This window comes from Ambystoma mexicanum, chromosome 3q (genome assembly GCF_040938575.1).
Source record: "Ambystoma mexicanum isolate Mex_15411 chromosome 3q, UKY_AmexF1_1, whole genome shotgun sequence".
Lineage (NCBI taxonomy): Eukaryota > Metazoa > Chordata > Amphibia > Caudata > Ambystomatidae > Ambystoma > Ambystoma mexicanum.
The window spans coordinates 591,770,075-591,786,141 of NC_090926.1; the positions used below are offsets into that span (position 1 = coordinate 591,770,075).

At 46.5% G+C, this 16,067-nt stretch overlaps 1 protein-coding gene across 9 annotated transcripts in view; it reads left to right on the plus strand.

Annotated features, from left to right (window-relative positions):
* The window catches only part of EP300 (E1A binding protein p300), a 744,806-nt gene that overhangs the window by 672,365 nt on the left and 56,374 nt on the right, over nt 1-16,067 (plus strand). For all 9 annotated transcript variants that reach the window (XM_069654423.1, XM_069654428.1, XM_069654427.1 and 6 more), the window contains one exon: nt 6,876-7,040. In XM_069654423.1, coding sequence (XP_069510524.1) covers nt 6,876-7,040 — 165 coding nt within the window. The remainder of the gene's footprint in view (nt 1-6,875; nt 7,041-16,067) is intronic.

A 16,067-nucleotide genomic window follows, 5' to 3' on the forward strand; every position in this document is an offset into this window, starting at 1 on the left:
TAAATGGTTCTAGAGTCTAGCAAAAGTGCTGCGGGTCTCTAAGGTATAGAGGAATTGGCACATTTCTGAGAATTCTCCCTAACAGAATGAATGGGAGAAACCTGCATAAAAGACGAGGCTTTTTGCTTGGAAGGCAGAGTCGATCACTGGACGAAGGAATCCGAAGAAGTTGAAAGAGGCGCCTGCTGCAACTCCTGGACTGTTGGTTTGCCTGGTGAAGCCCTGCTGAAGCTCCAAATTCGCCTCGACTAGAGAAGACCTGCAAAGGACGTCTTCTCCCCTTGGGTTGGTGGGACCAATCAACCCCAAGATGAACTCATCTGGAAATCCTCTCGGAAGTGGCTGTACTTCCATTGCTGCTGCAGGAACCGATTGCAAGGGAGAGGAACACCAGAATCGAGTGTCTCTTTTGTTGCACCCAAGCTCCAGGAAGATCCTCTGGACTCTCAGGAAGCAGGACTGACTAAGCCTGAGCCACCTCAACAGAGTGCTAGACCTCAGATGCGAGCAAAGTCCATAAGGTATCCGAGAACCGCAGTGGTGCTATTTGCGAGAGTCGCAAGGAGCTGAAACCGCGAAGTGCAGTTCACCTGAAGTTTGCCCATTGCTGCCGCTGACCTTCAATTCGTAGTGCAGGAGTTCCAGGCGTCCTCCCCACGACTGAGGCCCAGGAACAAGATCTGCGGACCTACACAGGAACAGAAGCCAGCTGGAACAAATTTCTTCAGACAGAAGGAACTTCAAAATTAAGGGGACTTGCCTCTTGTTGTGTAACTTTGCTAGTTCTCAGTTGAGACTGGTCTTTGTAGAGTTGCTTGCAGCTTTCCCCATCAGAAACCTCCCAGCTTGTGGCCATAAAGTGATTCTACTTTATCTACAATCACAACTAAAACATTGTGTAGGACTTTTACTTACCTGCAAGAAGTTGTTCAGCTCACCTAGACTTATGCTCAATTAACATTGGCTGTCCTGGCTCCCAGAAAGACTCTTCTATCCTCAGACTTTGTACTTTAACTATCCCTCAACAAGTCACACATTCTATTACTTCTGTAGCTGGGAAAGGGTAAATGGACTTTGGGGGTTCAAAAAGTACTTACCTGCTTAAGAATAGTTAACCATTGTTTTATCCCTAAAACCTTTTTTTTTACACCAAACTCAGTAGTGCTCTAAATATACCAGTGATATATCAATGTCCAGTGAGCTAATTATTTAAGTCACCTCAGGGTGTAAGAAGTGTGCCATCCCAAACGGGTATCTACTGATTTACAGAAACTGTGTATTTTGAAGTATATTTCGAGGGGATTGGGTCCTCCGACGTATTCCATATCTATGACGGGTAATGTCCACAGCTGTGCTGCTTCGGAAAATCTTTGGCTCCTGTGTCGATGCGCCGTCCCCGAGGACCTCCTCCGACGGCCAACGTCACCTGATGTGATAAGTAGGACACATGACGCCCATAGCCTCAGTTCCGTTTTTTCCGCAAACGTGTTCGCTTCGTGAATCTCGGTACGCCTTGACTCTTTGGAGTTTGCTGTTTTCTTCTCGGTTCGTTGAACCGGTTTGGTTTTTTGTCAAGACCTGTTCGTGGCGATGTCTACTTCGTCTTCAACCCCGCGTCCGGGCTTCAAGAAATGCGTGGACTGTGGGTCCAAGATGTCGGTCTCGTACTCTAACGACGCCTGCCTCTGGTGCCTTGGGGAGGCCCACGATACGGACTGTCGAATGCCAGTCGCTCACGGCAAAGGCCTTGCAGGAACGCAAGAAGCTGTTGGTAGGTCGGGTGTCTAAGCCCCGGAAGTCGAGGGCTGCGGGGCTTCCGACGGGTGACTCGAGGGGCGACTCTCCACGTCATCGTCGGAAGTCCAGTGGGTCTCCTTCCAGGAGTCGGTCTCGCCACTCCTCTGCCTCTTCGAGGCATTCGCCTTCCCCGTCCTCTTCCGAGGACTCCGCCCATCGGCGGGTCGCTTGTCACTCCATGCAAGCGATACCGGAGGAATGGGCTTCCTTCGGGAAGCAGATGCTAGCGATTCTTGAATCGCAGGGCACCGGTCCGTCCGCGCCTCCGAGTGGGGTCGGTCGGCACTGGTCGAGAGACACTGCTCGTACGCCTTTGGGCTCGGGTGGTCGGCACGGCTCGCGGGAGAGGTCCCGCTCGGACAAGGGTAGCCGTTCTCGCCTTGCACATTCCAGGTCCCGGTCCTCGACGCGTTCGAGACCGCGTGATCCTGTGCCGTCTTCGAAGAAGACGTCGACGCCTATGGCGCCGAGGTCGTCGACGATTTCTCTCGAGGCTCCGCCTCCGGTCGGCGCCTAGGTCGTCGAGAGACATGCTCGGTGCTCCGGCTTGGAGGCCTGTGTCGATGCTGAGTCGAGTGTTCCCTCTGTCGAGTGCCCATCTTTGCAGTGGGCACTCAAGCTCCAGTTGTCTCAGTCCTCCGGCAGGCTGTCGGACCCTGTTCAGGTGCCGCCCTCGGCCGCCCAGGGCCTTCTGTGGTGGGCCGTCGAAGGAAATCTGATGAAGGGGGCCCCATTTTGGCTGCCCTGGCCGGAGGTGACGATCGTGACGGACGCATCCCTCACAGGATGGGGAGCTCATGCCAACGAGTTGACAGTCAGCGATCGTTGGTCTCCGTCGGAGTCCAGACTCCATATCAATCTGTTGGAGCTGAGGGCCGTCAGGCTTGCCCTGAAGGCTTTTCTGCAGACTGTGTGAGGAAAGAGTGTCCTGATTCTAACGGACAACACAGTGGCCATGCACTACCGCAACAAAAAGGGGGGGGCACTTCCTCTGTGCAGGGAGGCGATGCAGCTCGAGTTCTGGGCCATCCAGCAGGAAGTTTCGATCTCGGCTGTTCATCCGGCCGAAGACGACAACAAGACGGCGGACGCTCTGAGCAGGCAGAGCACGATCTCTCACGAGTGGGAGCTGGCTCAGGAGATTCTCCTGGAGATCTTCGCCCTTTGGGGAACCCCTCAAGTAGATCTCTTCGCCACCAGTGTCAACCGGAAGTGCGAAAGGTTTTGCTTGCGGGAATTTCCTTCAAAAGGAGCCTTAGGAGACGCGTTCGTGGTGGAGTGGTCATTCCCACTGCTGTACGCGTTTCCTCCAGTCCCCGTCATCCCGCAAGTACTGCAGAGGTTAGAGTTTCGGTTCCCGGATGATCCTCATTGCTCTGGCGTGGGCCCGGAGGACGTGGTACCCGGCCCTTCTCGACTTGTCCATCTGCCCTCCACGTAGTCTTCGCTACCGAGACGATCTGCTCTCACGAGAGGGAGGGGGTCAGGTTCTCCATCCAGGGGTCAGATCCCTCAACCTTCACGCTTGGCTTCTGAAAGGTTGAGGTATAAGGATTGGGACCTCCCTGAAGACATGATGGAGGTGTTGCTCTCGGCCAGCCGGCCGGCAACAAAGTCTCTGTACCGTTGCCTTTGGAGAAATTTCTGCGACTGGTGCAGAGTTAAGAATGTGGATCATTTTGAATGTGACATTCCCATGGTTCTGTCTTTTTTGCTTTCCTTGGCCCACAGGGGCTTGCAAGTGGGGACTATTAAAGGTTGCCTGGCGACGCTGTCCATCTTTAAACGCTCGTCTGAAGAATGTTCCCATTTTAAGATTCCTTTAATTTCTCAGTTTTTGAAAGGGCTCACTAATGTGTTCCCTCCGTCACCTTTTCTGGTGCCCGGTTGGGATTTGAACCTTGTTCTTAAGTTTCTTATGGGTGCTCCGTTTGAGCCCTTTGAGACTGCTAACTCTTAAAACTGTGTTTTTGGTTGTGGTTACCTCCGCTCGCAGTGTGAGTTACAGGCACTTTCAGTTAAGCCACCCTTCACTGTGTTTCACAAGGACAGGGTTGTCCTTAGAGTTCGTCCTTTTCTTCCGAAGGTGGTTTCGGAATTTCATTTGAGCCAGAAGGTTGTTCTTCCGGCGTTCTATCCTCCTCCACATCCTGGTAAGGAAGAGGAGAGGCTCCATAGGCTTGTTCCTAGAAGAGCGTTGAGCTTTTATATTTTGCGCATGTCCCAGGTCAGAGTGGACGATCAACTTTTCATTGGTTACGCTGGAAAGCGTTTGGTAAAAGCTGTGACGAAACAGACTTTCTCGTTGGATTATTTTAGCTATCTCCGAGTGTTACCGCTTGGCGGGTAAGGACCATCCGGCTGGCTTGCGGGCCCATTCTACTAGGAGTGGCTGCGTCTACTGCCCTGCACAGGGGTGTTCCTATTCGTCACATATGTGATGCAGCCACCTGGGCTTCAGTACATACTTTTGTACGTCACTAATCCCTCGATTCCATCAGAGGGCAGGATCTGGCTTTTGGCAAGGCAGTCCTGTATTCCGCAATTTGATTGGGCATGCTAAATTTGTGTTCTAAATTCTTTTCCCACCTCCTTGCTTGGTACTGCTTTGGGAGTCTGTCATAGATATAGAATACGTCGGAGGACCCAATCCTCTCGAAGAACAAGTTACTTTCTTACCTGGTAACGTTCTTTCGATGGGATGGTCCGACGACGTATTCCATATCGCTCCCTCCCTACCTTCCCTGCTGCGGAATTTCTTTTGCGATTGCAGCTTGCGTTCTGCACGGCCTTGTGTGTCTGACTGGCAGAAAACTGGTGGCACACGTTCTGGGGGGAAAAAAACTATAACTGAGGCTATGGGCTTCCTGCGTCCTACTTATCACATCGGGTGCCATCGGAGGAGGTCCTCGGGGACGGCGCATCGACGTCATAGACGCAGACGCCGAAGATTTTCCGAAGCAGCACAGCTGTGGACATTACGTGTCATAGATATGGAATACGTCGTCGGACCATCCTATCGAAAGAACGTTACCAGGTAAGAAAGTAACTTGTTCTTTTGTAACATATGTTTGCTCCCTACTAAACAAGACTTATTCAACTAATAATTTTTTAATCAAGAAACATTGAGTGAAGGTGTTTATTTGGATACTTGTCACTGTGAATCTGTTAGAACCCTACAGCTCACATTGACCCCTCTTGAGGTAAGTCTGGCTGCTCAGTCACTCTGCCAACTTGTGTAGTACAAGCTTATACCAAAGGTTGGGTTAACTATTGCCAAGAGGTCAAGGCTGGTGCAGTGTCCCACAGGGTACTGCATGCAGTCTTTCCTAACACAAGGATGCTCCAAAGCCTTCCTTTCTTCATTGTCAGTGGTTTTTGTCAGAACATGCTACTCTACATTTGGCTAGCGTATGCAAGAATACACTGTAGGTCATGCGTTTTTTCATTTTGCGACCTATGAACATTTATATATAAAAACATTTCCTGTCATTCTCCCCATATTTCACTCATTCTACTCATTTCTGTATCTGGTCCTGTAATCTCCTTTAAACCTTATTTTCACAACACAATTCTGCAGTTTGTCACACAGAGCGTGTCAAATCCATTTTTAGCCTGTATAGGCCCTTTACAGACAACTGGTGAGTCACGTTTGCTCTGCCAGTGCTTGGCTTTAGTGACAAAACACTTCATGATCGTGTATTTCATTTTTTGCACAAGCTGCATTCTTTCCAGGAAGGGAGGGGGAGTTTGCCTTTTTAACTGTGCTAAGATATTTACAAATGCATAGGATCTAACATTTACAAATGTATTCAGCTAAGAGTTAATTGTGCCTTTATATTTAAACAAGAATTGCCTTCTTCAGTGTCTGCCCATGTTCTCCTTCAGTGCCTGCCCATATCTGGGTATGTGATTATTTCTGCATGAGAGCCTTCCCAGTGCTTATAGCACCTAAAAGACTTGCCTAATTCTAAAGCACTTGGGGGGTGCGGGAGGACACTAGTTCCTTCCCAACATTTGCTTTTAGCCTTGCCAGAAGAAGTCTGCATTACGTTTTACCTACCTAGATTAACTGAGTCATTCATAAAGTGTAGCACTGGGTTTTGCTTTCCCTGGTCTGATTTAGACGGACAGAGTCTTAGGTTTATACCTGCCTTTAATTTGTTGATGGCTTTTTTTTAAAAAAGTGTATAGGTTTTACTTTGAGTATAACTGTGTTATCCTAAAATAAGTTTGGTTATTGCTTCCCTTAGTCAACATTAAATGCAACTGTAATTGAATATTACACCCCAAAGTCCAACTCACCCAGAATAACTGTTATACTTAATCAGAGTTATATGTATTTTACTGTTCCTAGAATGTGTTCCACTATTCACAAAAAGTATGTTGCCACGGTTGGTTTACTAAGTGGTGATTTCTGAGCTTCGTGGTACAACTACTAGGGTCTACTGACCCTATTTTACTGAAAGCAATCCATCTTCCCTATAACTCCTGCTAAGTGTTCCAAATTAGGTTATATACTTTGGTCTGCGTACCATCTAGCATAATGTTTTCTTAATTGTGGTTATATGTAATGTGATGGTACTTATTTCCCTCAAGATTTATCTGGGCCTACTCATATTTAAATAAACAATGAATTTTTTTACAATACATAGTGTTTCAATGTTTCTTTGGACCATTTGTATTACCATTTCATGTGTATTGATTATACAGCCATCTCTCCCTCCTAAGATACACCTGGCTGCTCTGTCTACATTACCATGTACCACGTGCTCGAGTGATACATCCTTATCTTGTACTTTCTCAGTTGACTCATTTTACTAAGTCCATTGGACTTCAGAAAAACTGTCCTAATAGGAAAGTATTACAAACACGCCCAGTTGACTTCCTTTTTCAAGTTTCAAAAACAAGTCATTCATTACTCTGCGACTACCACTAGATGTCGGCCTATACATAGCATGTGAAATTAAGCAGATACAAGCATAAGAAATACAGTAATGAGTGCCACACACCATCTTTCGTTTGGGGACACTATCACAAGTCACTTTTTGTCTGACTTGTACTACTTATCTCTGCAGGATGTGTTCAAGCAGGCCACAGAGGATCGGCTGACCAGTGCAAATGAGCTTCCTTACTTTGAGGGAGACTTCTGGCCTAATGTGCTGGAGGAGAGCATCAAGGAGCTGGAACAGGAGGAGGAGGAGCGGAAACGGGAGGAGAACACCAGCATTGAGAGCATTGATGTAAGAATGCATGCTTAAGGTTTTTGTGGCTTAATAATGAGCACGTAAATTTGATGTTGCCTGTTTTACTCCCGATGTTTATTTCTGGTGTAAAAATATTTTGCATTGCTTTTAGCATGGGTATATGACCTTACTATTAGGTGGGCCGCAGATCTATGAAAGTGTGTGGTGAATACGACCCAAGTGTTGTGTTTTGTTCTAAAAGCAGATTTGGAGACTTGTAAATTAAGACACAATGTAATATTTAATGCAACGGTGGCTTGTGTGCACTTGGGCAATTCACAAAGTTTTTTTTTTATTTTTTTTATTTTTTTTGCCTGGGCAGTTGGATATGTTGTACCTCAAATGCCAGAATGTGTCTGGTGCTGCCAAGCTTGACCCTAGAATGGCATAATTATCGATAGACTGTCTATAAAGCTGTGTTCTGGTTATTGAAGGCAAGGGAATGGAGTGTTCAAATTAGTACTGTAAAATTGAAAAGGCCTGCCATCTTGATGTCAAGTTAGTTTATTCTGTCACTTTGTGCTAGACTTTTAGTTCAAGGTTTGACGATGTGGTGCTTTACTTGGGAGTAGGTGTGATAGTTAACAGGGATTTTTAAAAACAGCCCTGGGGGAGGGTTCTGATGGACCTCCCTTTTATAGTGAACAAAGAGAAGACGCTTATGCTCAGCTAAACTCAAGGTAGGGTCGCATAGTGTGGAGATGGCTTTCCAAAATCAACCCTGGCGGTGGATTTTGGGAGGCCACCCTATCTATTATGGTGACCAGAGACGCTGAGATTTTAGTCATACCCAATCAAGGTAAGGTAGCAGAGTGACATTGCTTAGTCTCAGGAGGGCTGTGAGGGTGGTCTAGGGCGACAGAGTCCACACATCACCAATAATTCATGCTTAACAGGTCGTTAGAAAAAATCTACAATGATTTATTAGGCCTTTAAAATACACACTAAGCAATTAAACCTCTATTCAAATATTGTCACACACTTGTAGTACTATAAAACCAATATACACAAGTATCACAAACCTAGATGTTACTGCATTTACTGTTGTGCCCCCATTTTAGGCGCTTCTTCCTGTATCCAGATATCCCAAACCTTGGTGTTTCAGCATTTACTGTTGTCACCAGGTTTCTTCTTCCATTCCTATCTCAGTTACCACCCTGCCACTCTCGTGACGCTATTAACAATCTAGCGGTCGATACCAACTACTGTTCTCAATTTTTGCACGCTCTGTGTTAGGGAGAAATTTCATTTCTGTGGCAATTCCCTTTAACCTTGGAGATCGCCAGCTCTTTTGCTGGACAATGGGCTTTTTAATTTTTACTCGTGAGTGGGACTAGTGGCTTACATACTAACTCCTTATCCCACTTCTCATGTAACATTGTTACACTAACTTGAATGGCTTCTGGCAGTGGTTTCTTTTTTACTACCTTTTGCAGGCTAATTTCTCAGCTGCAGTATTGCGCACAAGGGTGACCATTTTCCCAAAATAGCCCTTTTTTATTTTTTTTTATTTTAGCCAGTTCTTGTCAGTTATTTCTTTCTGGGCTTTTACTCGGTTTGAATCGGTTTTGAGTCCTTTGTGCATTTTTTGCTTTTGGCAGGCTACAGCCCTGAAACCTGCCCAGGCTCCAGTGTCTGGAAAGGCAGGAAGTGAGGGAGGTTCCCGAAACTTCCCTGTCCTTTGTCTATGGGTGTGCCTGAGTGGAACCTAGTTCTGATTGGCTGGCCGTTCACGAGGACAGCCACCCTGCTGGGTGATTGACAGCCTAGGGCTCTGAATGAATGGGAACTTAATTAAAAGGCACCGTTTTTGTGACTAGAAGCAGTCGACCACTGGAGGACAACATCCAACGAAGGCATGAGATGCCAGCAGCACCCTCCTGGACTGCGTAAGTTCCCGGTGACGCCATGCAGCTGTGCTGACCCCGTTTTCGTTTTGACGAGGAAGACCCACAAGGTACAACTTCCCCCTTGGGCTGGTGGGACCAACCAGCCTTGAGACGAGCTTCATTTAGATGAAACCCCCTGACTTGCTGTGACTTTCTAAGGCTGCAGAATCCCTATGCCTGTGGACCCCTGACATCAAACCAGTGCATTGTCTTTGGAAGTGTGAATCCGGCTAAAACTTCATGGGCATCCATTGGACCCTACAGAAGCATGAAATCTTCATCCAGAGTCCCCTCACCAGAGTCCCGGACCGAGGGATCAGGTAACTACCAACCGGAGCTGTTCGTTCTTCCTTGATGCTGAGAAAAAGGCTCCAAAACCACAAAAGGCCGCTCAATGAAGGAGAATCCATTGCTGCAGAGTCCCTCTCTCGAGTTCTGCTGCAGATGCCGACCAAGGACCCAGAACAAGGGTCTGCTATACTGCAACCGGAAGGCATCCTCCCGGAAATTTTTTTTTCAGTTCTCAGATACTGTGGGGCTTGGGGTACATCTACCTTTTGCCAATTGTGGTGCTTCCTAACCTGGGGAGTACTATTTTAAACCCTTTAGAATTGACCTCAACTCACTTGTAATGGCCTCCCGGCTTGTGCTTCAAGGTGTCTCCTCGTGATCTTCTGTGATTTTCTACTGAACTACTGACTATTTTAAAAACATTTTCTAAGAAGAGAGCATCAGATCTTTCAACTAGCCTATTGACGTTGGCTGTGCTGGCTGCCTAAAGATCCACTTCTGTACATACTGGCTTTGGCAGTGCTTGTACCCTTACAAGTTTTAATTGTTGAATACTATCATTGCTGGGAGAAGACTGCCTACATCCCTCTGGGAGAATCAAACTTTTTCTACTTGGAAAGTATTTTCTGATCTGACTAACTTTTCCCTCCTTAAAACTCAATATTGTAATGGTGATCCCAAATAAGTGTTATTACTGACCTCAAATGACTTCACTCAGTGTGCTGGAATATGTATAAAATAAGAAATGTTTACTTGCCTGCTTTATTGCTCTTGCTGGACTGAATCCTAACGTTGGGATTCATTTTACTAATTGCTGCTTTTTAAAGATGGTCTAATTATCCTTGTGTAAATATAAATCTGAGGCTTGTGGAATCTGCTTAGATTGCATGCTATGCATAGCCCGACTGTTAGGCAAAGTTTGTATGCAGTACCCTTTGGGACCACTACACACAAGAACTACTACAGGTGTAAGCAAACCAACCTTTGGTATAAGCCTGTACTACACAGTTTTGGTAGCGGAGCTGAGCAGCCAGGCTTATCTCAAGAAGGGAATGTGAGCAGTAATGATGTTACACAGAGGTCTACAATCACAGGTGTTCAAATAACCTCTTACACTCCAGGTTTCTTTGATAAACACTTAATTTATCTGTCAGTTATAAAACATTCATAAGAAGGAGGTAATATAATCGCACACAAATATACCTCAGTACTATTTCAGAATACGTTTCAAGAGGAGTAAAAGGCAAAGATTATTAGAACATAAAAGGTTACAATTATTCTTGGACAGTGCATATACTTGGAGTTCACCAGAATTCAATTCAGTAGGCTAGGCAAAAGTCAATGGGCTAAAGTCTTTGGCTAAGATAAAGCGGTTCTGGTAAATAAACGGTAAAGTCTCTGCACAAGTTCTTGGAAGTAGTTTCTAAAAAGAATCATATGTTGGGTCACAAGCTGATTAGGCCTGTGAGTTGCAAAAGTTTCAAGCACTTTCACCGCCAGAGGTAAGTACTCTGTCTGATTTCACAGTACCTTACAATGAAGAAAAAGATATTGCTGTTCCTGTGCCTCAGTCTTGGGGACAAGAGGGAAGACATCGGGGGACTCCTGCACTGGGACTGGTCAAAAAGCTGGCACTTGGCAAAACTTCAATTCCGGTGGCTGAAAGTAACGCACACAAACTGGTGTCCCTCTCCCTGGTTATACGGTTTCCTGCAGCGCTCTGAGGAGGATGCAACGAGCTCTGAGATAGGTATCCAGGTGGCTTACTGTTGAGTTGATTGGTCCCACCAACTCAAAGGGAGAAGTTGTCCTTGCAGGGCTTCTCTGTCGAGGTGAACTTGGTGATTCAGAACTGCAGCAGGGCTTCACCGCGCAAACCAATGGTCCAGGAGTTGCAGCAGCCGTCCTCTTCAAGCTTGTCTTAGTTTTTTTCGTTCCTGTGGTCGACTCTGCCTTCCAAGCCAAGAGACTCCTTTTATTCAGTTCTCTCCCATTCATTCCAGCCTAGCTGTCACTCACCCAGCAGGGCGGCTGTCCATGCCGGACAGTCAGCCAGCCAATCACCACAGAGTGCATTTGGGTCTCCTAGGAAATTAAGCACAGGGAGTTTCAGGCACCTTCCTCACTTCCTGCACACCCCAGACACTCTGGCGCCAGAGGCGGTCTTCACTCCTGAAGCCCACCAAAGGCGAATGAACAAAGAGGCCAAACCTGGTTTGGCGCGCAGAGCAAAACTCTAGTAGGACCTTTCCACAAAGGAATGGCGAAAAAAGACCAGGTCCTCTTTAAACAAAGGGGGCTCACATGCCATCTTGCAAAACATGGTTCCCGCGATTTAATGCTACCGGCGCTCGCGATTGGGAAAAATCATGGTAGTTTGTTGTAAAACCACTGCCACCAGCCATTCTGAGAGGAAAGGGTAGCATTTAACTGCTACATGAGTTTCTAGATACGGGATACTAAGTAACCCCTCCAGCACACTATTATAAGATATGGTGGGCTGGGTCTGGGAATTTAAAAGACTAGTAAAGTCAATTTCACTTTACTTACTCTGGGAAACAGGAGTTTATCCCAGAGAAGGGATTTAAAACTTGGGAGAGCCTGAAAAGGTTTCCCTGTGCCACTGCACTGAGGGTGCTGTGTGACACAAATGAAAAGATGCGTATGGAGTTGGTTAGACTCCATAACCAAAAGAAACACTAGTAAAACACATTTAGAAACACAAGAGAGAGTGGGGGGGAAAGGGTCAGACTCTCTCCAGGTAAAGAAAGCAAGTCCTCAAAATCCAGAAAAGTTACTGGGGGTCTCTAAGGTGAAGGGAATTGGCACATTTATGAGAATTCTCCCTAACACCGACATCTAGTGGAAGCTGTGGAGTGTCAGTTGTTTTCGAAACTCAAAAAGGGACGTCAACAGGGCGTGCCAGTAATACTATCCCTAGTGACGTCCACTGTGCCTATGGTCCTTCACGTGTCGAGGTCCCTCGGATTGTTTTTTTTCCGCCATATTTTTTGAATGCTGAAAGCAGAGTTCCTTTCTGGCTAACACCATTTATCATCAGAAATTAGAGCTAGTTAATCTTTCTGTCCTGTCATAGCCGTTCCCCGACAACGGCTTCGAGGACTACCTTCGTCAGCTGCAGAACTTGCCTCGACGAACTTCCACGCGGCCTCGCAAGGCCGCTCCCGGCTTCGGCCCTCACAGTAGGGAGTGGGGGGGGGGGTACATATTTTAGCTGAACTAAGAGCATGCATATTTCTCCAGAATTAGATCTTTCATAGATTCACATGCTTGAATATTCCCCGTCAGACCGGGAATCCTCTGATTTAAAAAACAAAAATATGATATATACATTATTTCCATAGAAAGATAGGCCATTAGAATTGCCTATTATGTCCAATGAGATACTCACTTGTGTAGTCCCTCCACTTCACTTTGGTCCTTTATGACCCTCACCAATGAGGTCGCAGGGCTTAAGCTCCACCCCAGGCAGCCATCTTCAGATTTTTCACCTCAGTCTGACGGGATATCCTCCAGCTCTCTTAGCTTTCTTCGAGTTTACTATCTTTAGCTGTTTAAGCTACATTTGTTCATCTAGTCAAGGACTACTATTTGTGACTTTATTGGATCAGAAAGCACAAGATTTCCTACCCTTTTTCGTAGAGTGAAGGATTACTTCACACCATGGCTGAGGAAACGCCAACTACCAAGAAGCCTTCCTTGTTGGGGATTGCAGCAGATGCAGAAAGAAGCTAGTGTACATGAGGGATCCACATGAACAGTATATGTACTATTTATACCCTCATGATATCCACCAGTGTGAAATTTGTGGAACTTTCGCCAGCAAGACTTTACAAGACAGGCACAGGAGGCTACAATTAATCTGGAGTCCAAGTGCCACTCCTCGGGTGAGGAATCTGCCAAAAGAGCCCTTTACATCTCACAAACCATCTGAGACACCAACCTCTAAAAGAAGGGCCTCTTCAGTGGAAAGGAGGACCTCACCTACTCACAACAGCAAGAAAAGGGTATAGAAGAGCTCCCTCACACCTTCCTTGAGCTCTGGGGCGTCAGAAAAAGCATCATACAGAACAAAGAAGAGAGATTAACTTTTGAGGTATTTTTGAAGTCTTCTTCGGAGGAACGATCATCCAAGGGACTGCCATCTACGAGCGATATGGGGTCGTCGATGTCCAGGCAGTCTAAGGAAAAGCCACCTACGACCACACTACAAATGTCATCGTCGACGAGCAAGTCCTCATCGAAATCATGCTCGACGAAAGTCGTCGGCGAAGGAAACGCACCTTTCGTCCATGAAAGCTCTCGTCGACTGAACCAAAGTCACAACACTCGTCCACGAAATTGTCGACAAAGCATCAGTCATCCTCAACGAACCATTGACCTCAACGTCGACTGGGAAGAGCAAGCCTGAAGACCTGTCCATGGGCACCCCATCAGCGGCAGGAACCCTGTCCATGGAGGATAACTCAAACAAGGCTAAAAACACGACTCCAACCACTTCAGGAGTACAGGAAGAACCTGTGATAATAGTGATCACCAATCAAGAAGATGGTAGACTTACAGATATCATTCTACAAGAGGAATTCTCCAACACTGAAATCATAGGGAAACAATCCATTGATACACTTAAAGAGAATAGTCCACCATGGCACCCTACAACTGAAGACGTCACACTTATTACCCAATGCTGATGTAGTCCATGCTAAGGATGATAGAGGTGTTTAATAGACGCCACAGATCCCAGCCACTGGCACCATCTGCCCCGAGACATAGAAATGCATTGGCAAGCACGAGGAGCACAAGATCTCCACAAAGGGACAAATCGCCACATTACAGTACACCAAGAGGCTCTCCCACCAATAGTAGCGCCCATAAACGGCCGTGCTCTCCTGAACTTCCTCACGGGCCAGAGACTGACCACTGTCACGCATTGCTTCACTGACCAGTCTCACCACCAAGATCCTCACCTAGACCGAGGAAACACTCGTAGACAAGGGATCCAACTAAAGTACCTTCAACTGCGTCAATTTCAGATTGTCAAGAGGACCTGTTCAGAGAGACAGTGGAACCAGAGGAAGGAGAGATTACACACAACTCAGACACGCGCAGGGAATGGGGTGACTATATAATAGAGAAACCAAGAAAGCGTGATTCCCTAGGGGAAACCTCACCACCGGATGACCTGGTATCCTTTCACACCATCATTGGCAAGGCAGCAGACCTTTTCAAAATTCAGGTAACCTCGAATGAGAAGATATCGGTCCTATACGAACACAGGGATAAGTGAAGAACTGCCACTACTATCCTCTCTTAGACAGTCTGGGATGCAGGAGTGGGAATCCTTTATACACCTTGGTCTACACCCACTCTGGTATCACGACCAGAGAAGAAATACAAGGCCCCAGACACGGCTCCCCTATGCTTAAGAGTGCATACAAAACCAGATTCGGTCATCAAGTTTGCGTCAAGAAAGAAACTAGCAAACCCCTTGTCACCATTGACAGCACCACCTGACAAGGAAGGACGACCTTTCCCTATTGAGTTGGTGAGACCAATCCACTCCAAAGTAAGCCACCTGGACCTTCTCTCGGAACTAGTTGCCTTTCCACAGAGTTGCTGCTGGAAACCGAAACGCTAGGGAGAGGAACACCAGATTGTGTGCTTTGCTTTTAAGCAGGCCAGGGGCTCCAGGAAGATCCTCTGGACTCCCAGGAAGCAGGACTGACCAAGCCTGAGCCCCCTCAACAGAGTGCGAGACCCCAGAAGCAAGGAAAGCCCATCTCAACAGCCAGGAACCGCAGTGTTATTTGCAGTAGACGCGAGGAGCTGAAATGCCGAACAGCCACTTGTTTGAAGATTGCCGGTTGCGAGCGGTGACCGTCCCATTGCAATGCATGAGTCCCCAGAAATCCTCCCTCTTGTCCCCAAGACTGAGGCCTAGGAACCGTGAGATCTGCAGAGCTGCCCAGTAACTGTGAGATCTGCAGAGCTGCTCAGGAACAGAAGTAATCTGCTGCACTTTTTCTTCAATACAAAAGTACTGTAAAAGTCTAAGAGAACTTACCTCTTGCTGTAGAGTTGCTTGCATCTTCTACTACTCACAAGTCTAACCGCTTGTAGCACTACATTGATTATTCTTTTTCTTCAGATTTCTAAAATATTGTGCAATAACATTTCTTACTTGCCTGCAAAGAAGTGCATCAGCTCATATAGACTTTTGCCCATCGACTTTGACTTAGCCTGTTCCACTGAATGACTCTTACTGGGGGATCTGAAAGTATTTGCCTGCTTAAGAATGTGTGGGCTCTTGTATGTTCTAATAACCTTTTCCTTTGACGTACTCCTAAATGATTCTTCATACAACGGTGATCTATTAATGTCCCCAGCACCCTAGCTATTGAAGTCACCTGAGGGTGTAGGTTGTGTCTATGGGCCATCCCAAAAGGGTACTCACTGATTTAGAGATATTAAGAGTGTCTATTTTGGGAATTATATTTGAGTGTTACTGTTATATGGCCCCTTCTGAAGAAGGCTAACGGCCTAATAAATTAATAATTGTTTAATCAAGAAACCTTGTGTGTAAGAGTTTATTTGACTGTGTCGCTGTGAATCCCTGTGTAACTCCCCTACAGCTCACATTGACCCCTCTTCAGATAAGCCTGGCTAGTCAACCACACTACCAACCTTTGTAGTACAGACTTATACCAAAGGTTGGGTTCCTATTGCCAGGAGCTCAGGGTTGTTGTAGTGTACCCAAAGGTTACTGCATACAATCTTGCCTAACACTTGGCCTCATGCATTTTATTTTTCTGGTGCCAAAGGC